This window comes from Poecilia latipinna, unplaced genomic scaffold, assembly GCF_001443285.1.
Source record: "Poecilia latipinna isolate Pla-1442-1.1 unplaced genomic scaffold, P_latipinna-1.0 Scaffold636, whole genome shotgun sequence".
NCBI lineage: Eukaryota > Metazoa > Chordata > Actinopteri > Cyprinodontiformes > Poeciliidae > Poecilia > Poecilia latipinna.
The window spans coordinates 194,817-204,152 of NW_015113252.1; the positions used below are offsets into that span (position 1 = coordinate 194,817).

The 9,336-nt window shown below is 36.5% G+C and overlaps 1 protein-coding gene across 1 annotated transcript in view; it reads left to right on the forward strand.

The window, feature by feature from the left end:
• LOC106954192 (granzyme E) overlaps positions 1 to 3,760 on the forward strand; it is a 7,337-nt gene extending 3,577 nt beyond the window's left edge. The window contains exons 2-7 of the mRNA XM_015043494.1: positions 773 to 927; positions 1,027 to 1,860; positions 2,099 to 2,258; positions 2,402 to 2,540; positions 2,731 to 2,955; positions 3,071 to 3,760. Of these exons, the coding sequence (XP_014898980.1) occupies positions 1,803 to 1,860; positions 2,099 to 2,258; positions 2,402 to 2,540; positions 2,731 to 2,955; positions 3,071 to 3,235 (747 nt within the window). The 5' untranslated portion in view covers positions 773 to 927; positions 1,027 to 1,802 and the 3' untranslated portion in view covers positions 3,236 to 3,760. The remainder of the gene's footprint in view (positions 1 to 772; positions 928 to 1,026; positions 1,861 to 2,098; positions 2,259 to 2,401; positions 2,541 to 2,730; positions 2,956 to 3,070) is intronic.
• The last annotated feature ends 5,576 nt before the right edge of the window (positions 3,761 to 9,336 follow it).

Genomic DNA, 9,336 nt, shown 5'->3' on the forward strand with positions numbered 1-9,336 from the left:
TATATATATATATATATATATATATATATATATATATATATATAAATTACAGTAAGGGAGAGCAAAAATACATCATCGGAGGCAAGAAACAGCTGCAAGGGAAACCACGAGGGAGACAGCAGCAGCAGAATCCAGCGCTTAGCGATTGAACAATGAGGAGCTTAAACAGGGAGTTTGTTTACTGGACAGAGAACCGGTGGCTGAGCGGTAATGGGTTGAGGCCGGACAGGTAGACTGAAGAAGGAGAGAGAAAGTCAGGAGAGGAGCAGGGAGTAAACATAAATCAGGAGACTGAAAAAAAAATTGATAAATAAATTAATAACAGGAACAAAAATGAACAAAATACCAAGAATAACAACCCAAAGTGAGATCCTATCACAAGTAAATAAACAGCTTAAAAATAATAATAATCTAAATAGGCAGAAAAAGGCAGAAAAAGAAAGATCAACTAAACAAATGATCAAAATGCAAGGACAAAAATTATCTTAAATAACCCAAGATCCTGACACACATTAGGTTTAGAAATTCTGCAAATAAAATGTCCCAACATGTTTCGTAAACAAATATTGAACCAAGATGAAAGTAAATGTCAAACTGCTTTATGGAGATAAATATGTAAAGGCCATACGATCAAAGGGCATATACTGTATTTTGAAGTCGCTGTGATTTTTCATCCAGAAATGCATCGTGCTGCGCAGGAGGAAATGAACTCCTGTGGGTGGAAAAGCATGATTTTGAAGACTTATGTTTAGATTTTTTTCTTTCCCCCCAGTTCATTCAGGAAGAATAATTGGAGGTCGGGAAGCTGTGCCACACAGCCGGCCATCCGTGGTGCTTATGGAGAGACGCATCGAATGACATGAGATACTGTGATGGATTCATTGTCAGTGAGGACTTTGTGATGACTGCTGCCCACTGTCAGGCCAAGTGAGTTAAAAAACATGGTTTTTTTCTTACTGACATGAATTGTGCTTTAACTGACATATGATACGAAAGCAGATTTTTCTCTTTTTTTTTCCATTACAGGGATTACTCAGTTGATCTTGGACTTCACAGTACGTATCATTTGACAAAATGAAGTGAAGCTCATAAAAGTGGAACAAGCATTTTCACATATACAAATCATTACAACAATAAGACCTTTTTAGAATGACATCATCCTCCTCAAGGCAGCAATAGTTGTAAATCTTATGTACTGGCTGTCATCTACTTCTTTTTCATGGTTTCACTTGCAAAGGCCTTGATACTACGAATGATGCATGGTACCATGATACCAATAAACTAAAATTTAATTTCACATTTTATCTGACAACTAGCTGACACAATAAGTGAGAGGATTGCAAGTGAATAAATCCATAATACTGTCAGACCAACACGTGCAATGGCTTGTGTCACGAGAAGTGGCATCATGTGTCACAAACAAACTTGCTTCCAAATTCATTATCATTTAAATAAATTGATTATTTTTCCCTTTTTTGTTGTTTTTTTTTGTTATTGCACACACACAGAGATTCTTCAGTTTGCTCACTGGAAATACTAGTATGAATGTTTTCCGTGCAGCAAAATCACAATTGCAGGATTCATGGACATTTCTACACATTGCCCCAAAGTTCTCTTTTATAAGCTGCATTTCCCCTGTGAGGCTCCGTCTGAGTGTGTCCCTGAGCCACATCATTTGCATATGCAAGTAAGACACATCCCCTTTTGGTTAAAAGCCAGGAGATATGAGGGTTTGAACTTGTCAACTATTCGTGCCTCCGCTGCTCAGCACCGTTGCTCAGCTGGACTGCGATCCCACCGTCATGTTCTTCAATAACAGACTGCCAGTACTGATGGTCCTGCTGACTCTTTACGATCAAGGTAAGAAAACGCTTCCATAGCATGAGAACCATCAATTTGAAGAACAACTTATTTGTCTTTTTTTTTCCCAGTTCCACACAGCATTGTAATTCAACTTTAGGCTGGTATAGAAAGTGAAGCACATAATAGTCATATTTTAGAGCTTTCTTTATACACCTAACTTCTACTGTATAAGAAAAGGGTTTTTGTGCTTGTGTTTATATTAAATGCAGTCTATTGCGTCTAATGCTCCCTGTAGGCCAAACTGAAAAAATAATTGGAGGCCATGTGGCTGAGCCTCACAGCCGGCCGTACATGGCGTTCATAAGAAAGAACCTGGTCAACAACGAACCATCATTCTGTGATGGATTTCTTCTGAACGAGGATTTTGTGATGACTGCTGCCCACTGCCAAGCCAAGTCTGTCTAAAACTATCATTTTTATTTACTGACAAGATTCTTGCATATTCTTCTGCATGTGTTTGTAATTATTCCCTATACAGAAAGAACCTGAATGTTTGCACTTTTTTTTTTTTTTTTGTTGGTGTGGTATTTCGTTACAGCAACTACACCGTTTACCTCGGAGTTGATAATACAAAATTTTTGAAAAATGAAAAAATACAGCATCGAACTGTGGAAAAAGCGTTTCCTCATGAAAATTACAAGAAAAACGAATTCAACGATGACATAATGCTCCTTAAGGTAAAAAGGAACAAATGCTTTCTATTGTTTTTTTTTTTCTTTGCCATTTGCTTTAGTTTTCCTTCAACACACGTCAAAAACTTAATGAGTTCAGTTCATGCCAGAAAGCAATGCATTTGCAGGACATGTACATAGTAGAATATGAGCTTGGATTTGTATTAATATTTCATTTAACTCGTCACTGTTCCAGCTAAGCTCTAGAGCGGTGGTGAACAACCTTGTGAAACCCATCGCTCTGGCAAACTATGATGATTTGACTCTGCCCACATCTTGCATCGTGTCCGGCTGGGGTCAAACTCAAGCGAATGGAGGGATCTCTGACAAACTCATGGAAATGAATGTCACATTGAATGAAAATAGCATTTGTACTAAAAATAAGTTATACTGTTCAAATGGAACAGCTAGACCTGGCAGGGTATGTGATTTTTTTTTCTTTTTTACAGATTTAAAGCAAACTATTAGATCTTACTGATAATATAACATCTCATTGTAACTCAAGTGACCTCTACATTATGTGTTTGTTCTTGCAGGGGGATTCTGGAGGTCCACTGGTATGTGGACAAGGCACCGCTTATGGAGTTGTGTCCTTCATGTCCCAATACTCAGCTGATCTTTCAATGGTTGCTTACACAAAGATACCTTGCTACTCTGACTGGATCACGTCAACGATGAAGAAGGCTCTTAGCAAGAACTAGAAGTCCTGGCTAATTCAATCATGTTTAACTTTTAGTCACGTCATTGGTGAGGGAGCAATCTCATATATTCCACACTGATAGTACTGTCAGTAACGTGCAAACAATTGATATTTTATACAACAAACAGAAAAACAACAACATATTATGAACACAGTCCATCCATCCATCCATCCATCCATCCATCCATCCATCCATCCATCCATCCATTTTCTTACACCTTTGTCCCTTGAGGGGTCAGGAGGGGTGCTGCAGCCAGTCCATGAACAGAGTCTGAGAATGAAATTTGTTAATATTCTTCTATGTTGAGTTTGAGACCCTATTTTTGACACTGATGTGAAATTTCAGTTTGTTCAAGCTCAACTTTAACAAATGTTTGATAACACCTACAGTAGATAGTTGTAAAAATGATTGGAGATTCAATGTGTGTGAAAAGATTATCTTGCTACAAATAGAGTCCATAATTCCATGTTTGTACTATTTTATATGTATATATATAAAAAATCAATAAACTTTTGTATTCTGAAACTTGTGTAGGCCTTTTTTTCAGCAACAGATACACTAAAAAGAAAACAACACTGACCCCTTGTGAAGAATGTGTGTCATTGCATAAGGAGGAGGGTTGCCATACTTCTTGAAGTTATAAACCTTTCATAAATTAGCCTTAAGCTCTTAAAGGGTGTGTTGTCTTTCAGTTCAAGAATTGCTGTTTACTGATTTCAACCCTTCATAACTGGATCATCTCAATAACATAAAGCAAGAAAACAATGAACAAGAGATGAGACTAATCAGATCATATGTGAGCAAATTTAATCTGATTTAGAGTCACTGTCTGTTAACCATGTTCCTATTTATTCTAAACTTTGTCCTTTTCTCTCCTTTGAATCTACAAATGAGACACAATCTCCTTTTTGTGAAGAACGTGTATTGTTGCTCATGAACCAGACTTCCTAGACTTTCCAAAGTTATGATCACAGTGTCTTCTCATTTTAAACTTTAGATATATTAAGGCTACTTTTTTTTCTTCAAATGCATTTTAGTTTATCGACTTTAATGGGATATAAGGCCACAAAACAAATTATAAAATACAAATAAACAGTCCCAATTTTTTAAAAATTCAACTTAGACTATCTTAAGGAACCAAACTGCTTAAGATTGAAACTAAATCAATTTTCTTGTGTTTGTTCTTTCATAACTTCAGTTGCCACCGTGTCATTTGCAAAGGCTCTCATTAAAATGAGATCCCACACACTGGATGAATACATGATGGTGGTTGTTTAAAAAAAAAAAAAAAAATCAAGAAATACAAAAGTAATGAAAATAAACAGTGTTTCATTTGGAGGGAAACTGACTGGGGAAAATAAATGTGACTGACAAACTCATGGAAATCAATGTAACACTGACTAACAATGAGGAGTGTGTAAAAGAAACCTCTTCCTGTTCATCAGATGAACAGACTGGATTGGGTCCTGCAGATATTCCATAATAACTGCATTGATAATCGGTGAATTTTTGCTGTGTGTGTGAAAAACTTCACATAAACTGCTGTATTTATGCTGCATATTCTCTCAGCTGGACACTGGAGGTCTGTGACGGTGGTAGAGCTTATGAAGTGGTGTCTTCATAACTCAAGATGAACCTTAATGCACTGTTTAAGTATGCCAAAGTTTCAGACAGTTTGAACATTATTATATTATTTCAGAGTTGATTTCATCTAAGTTTGTCCCCTGTTATGTTTCAAATCAAGAAAACCATTTTGATCCTAACATATTAACTACCTCAGCAAATTGTGCAACACTGCCACCTTGTGAACAGTGCCGCTTAATGCAGGAAAGATATTTACTGTTTGTCTTGAGGACAGAAGCACTGTGTCCTCTCACATACTGGCTAAACCTGTTTGCTTTGAGGAGTAATATTTGCTATATTTTGTGTTTTTCATTGAAAGAACAATTAAATAAGATACTGTTTAGCAAAAACCATTTGAAATTGTCATATGGATAACATCAGTATAACTTTAAGTCATGCTTATCTGGATAATATTTGGTCATTTATATGACATTAAATGACATTTAGACCTTTGATCATTACAATGCAGGGGTGATAAAAACATTGATTTTTTTTAAATTTTATTTTTTTTACCACACTGGATAAGATATTGTTTTGCCTTACAGAAGATCATCAAAGATATTCCCTGCAGGTATTTGCAGTTTCTGAGTTAAATGTGTATGGGACTTCAGTATGCAGTTTCTTGACTTCAGCAGTTATCACTGAAAATTGAGCTGTTTATTACTACCAGAACAAAGCAGACAGACTTTATAAAAAAACAAAAAACAGAAAAACATCCAATGTTAAAACCTGATGCGTTTCTCCCAAACCAACACAACCCAAACAATTTCTGTCGGATCTAGATTTGCTGATTGTGGAAGTTGCTGGGAAACAAAGAACTCATTCTCATATTTAAAAGAAACAGTTTGATATAGTTTGAGCTTTCTGACATGGTGCATTATTATGGTGACAGCAGCCACTGGAAGATTAGCTCACTGTGGTGAAAGATATGATCAGCAACGACTCCGGTATACAATGGCATTGAAATAATGGTGAATTGGTAGTAGAAATCCCAAAGTGTGGTAAGAAACATCTGAACTTGTTGATCCAGGATGGATCTATGTTTTCATGTCTGATACAAAAGGACATGTAAGGTTTTCTATGGTGTTATTGTGCATTATTTTTATTATAACCTCAGTTTCCTGTTCTTAACTGACCAGAGTGGCATCCAGTGTAAACCTCTACTGAAAAGTTCAGAGTGTTGTGTACTTAGAGATGATATTTTAGGCTAATATTGACTTTCCATTACCTCAAAGTAGTCCACCTGTTCTTATCTGATCTCTGACATCAACACACAGCTGCCTCTAACTGGATATTTTCATATTTTTGGCCAAACAATGAAAATTGTTGAGTTTTTAAATCCCTGCGTGTTTGCTTGTTCTGATAACAGATCACACAACTACTTCAATCCCTTGCCAATTTATTGAGGACAGGGGTATTGCACAATGTTTCTTGTTATTTCCTGCACTGTTTGCCGTGTGCATGTCTCTAAAGTTCACACAGCTTCCCAAAAATGAGATTCAATCATGCAGTACATAAATGAATGACATGAAACAAAATTACAATGATTGGTTGAAAAAATTTGTAATCCAACACGTCTCTGTTTCTGCCTCATACTGTTTAGTTGTTATAATTCAACCATTGACGTATGATAAATTAATATGATTATTAAGATAGTTGTGGTTACAGTTACAGGATAGTTGTGATATGAGCTTACACTATTCTAAGAAGTGCATCGCGGCGATGAATCAACATGCTGACGTGTGTACATGTGTGTCCCAGATGAGCAATTTGTAATTTTGCAGAGGAGTTTCAGAAAAGCTATCAGCGTATGACCTCATGGCTGCTGCAGTGCACAAATGCAGTTGGCTGCTTTTCTTTGTCATTTTAATGAATTTGCACTGCAAGTGTACAAATCCTTCTCTGTTCTTATTTTTTCACTCTATCAATATTACAAATTATTTTAATCATATACATTTATTCTTTGCGCTCTGAACCAAACTATTTCTCTTACAAATGGGTAAGTTATTATTATTTTTCTTTTTGATTTTGCTTCATTTGCAAAACAGAGATTTTCTTTCTTTTTAAAGCAGGAAGACGGGGAGCGTTCCACACAGCGATGCGTTCAAATGAACGACCACCAGTCACTGCTAACCAAATTGGTTTGGAAATGTTTTAATTTCCAGACATCTAACACAACTTTTAGGACGATTTAGTTGAATTTTAAAGTTAATGCATATACATTTTTACTGTTTTAATATCATGAGGGTGAATAAGTGTAGAACTGAGGCACTTATATCTTTCAAAACCTTTCTATTCTATTAATGTTTTAAACACAAATCATGTTGCAGACGATTAGAGGAAGCATCTTGGTGAGTAAGGTATGGTTTTCGCGGTATATGTTCCTCTTACGGTGGCATATCTTTTAGGAAGTACATCGGTATTTGCAAATGTAAGAAGGGAAGCAGTAAAATATAACACAATATACTTCAAGCATTGGTTTTTAAGTTATTCTTCTATCCAGAAGTAGGGATACTAAACACATACATGTTAGGAGGATTATTCTAAAGTCTTAAAGAGAAACTACAATGCATTTAGAAAAAAAAAAACTGCTTTGATCTAAATATTCAATTTTGTAACATAATGTAGTGAAACATAGTGAAATCTATGTTACAAAGGACGCTATTACATTATATATTTGATGGTGCTTAAATTATGTTTTATATTTCGTGAACATCTGGCTGTTTGTATGTTGTTTTTTTTTCTTTCTGTTAAACAATTTTACCAGCTGGGTCTGGTATCACAGGTGGACAGTGCCTCTCTCAATCATGTCAATGTCATGAGGCTGCTGGAGCCCATGCAAGAAGTCGCCATCAATTCTGCAAAAAGGATTTTTGCACACAAAATGCAAAACTTTAAAGCAACCGTACATGTTTTTATATCTCTCTCTGTGTGTGTGTGTGTGTGTGTGTGTGTGTGTATCGATGGTGGTGGTGTTTATCGGAAACCTTCTCAGCATATGAGAGGAGGCACAGAGGGATTGGGGTGAGGTGACTTCCACAGGCTGTGCAAATTACCAGGCTCACATAAAAGCACAACAAAAATAAAATATGCATCCACTAAACATTTAAAACATGTGGGGAGTGCAGCTAATCTTTTTACGGCCTACCACCTTATAGCACTTAGCTTGTCTAGTAATTTGCAACATGGCTGTTGTGCTAAAACTGTGTGGTGGTTTATGAATACATTTTCTGGTTCTAACTATCTTTGTTAGTTCATGCTAACAAAGATAAAAAACCCCAAAAGGCTTGTGAAAGATGCTATCATCTTCTGGCAAAAAAAGAAAGGATCCGTTTTCTTAAAACCATTTGCACTTGGTGACCTGAATCAGTTTATGCAAAGTTTTCTAAAAAAAAAAACATACATTATTTTTGTAGTTCCCTCAGTGAACTGCTGTTCGGCAGGACTTTTCAGCATGTAGATTGTCTTAAAATAAATGCAGTAAAGTGACGTGCACAACACATTTACGTACTATTTTGCTAAATAGCAATGCAAACACAATTATTAACTATAGTTATTAATTATTAGAGAAATGTTAGACCTTGTCACAACATCAACCTCTAGCAACAAAATTATGCTTTGCGCAGTCTGGTCCAAAGGAGTAGATGGAAACCCGCCCAATGTGCATTCTCCTTACTTCTCTATTTTGCACCATTTCAAAATTTTGGGGCAAATTGGTCAAACTATTTTGACAGAGCTCTGTGTGACATATTGTTTGATTGATCAGATGTTGGTTGATATTTTTCTTCAACTAGTTCACTGCTTTTTCCGTCTGCAGGAGACGTGAATGCTTATCCCACTGCACCACTGTATGAAAGGTGTGCAAACACAAACTTGTCAAAACCACATGACCGTGTGTCGACTGTTCGGCTTTGGATCGAGTATGTAGGAGCCTTAAGACTGTCAGGTGTTGTTTTCTTTTACAAAGTAAGTCCACAAAAGCAACATTTGGGCAACAAGGCGATGAATTTAGCTAGTTCCTGCTTCCTCCACTGAGCTGAGTGACAAACGAACACTGCGACATAGGCGGAACGTAATATATATATATAAAAAAAAAAAAGACAATCATTAGTTGAAAGCAATCAAAGGAGGTCCTGACCTGCTGGTGAGGAGGGTTGGAGGGAGAGGAGGCAGCCACAGCACAGAAACAGAGGAGCCAGATAATCTTTATGACTACTGTTGACGTTAGAGATTTGATTGGGCCTAAAAAGCCCAACCCAACCAGAGCCCATAGACATTGTGTCCAAGCCCAGCCTGACCCAACTAATCACCTTTAATTTTAAGCCAGAAGTAAACTCTACGTATTATTTTAATCAATTTTGAACTGCTTTCATTTTTAGACCATCATTTGGCTAAGCAGTGTAACTTCCCCCATCTTACAGCTCCATTTAGTCGCCTGTTGTAACTGCAGGGTGAGTCAGGTTCAAATTTTCGGGGAT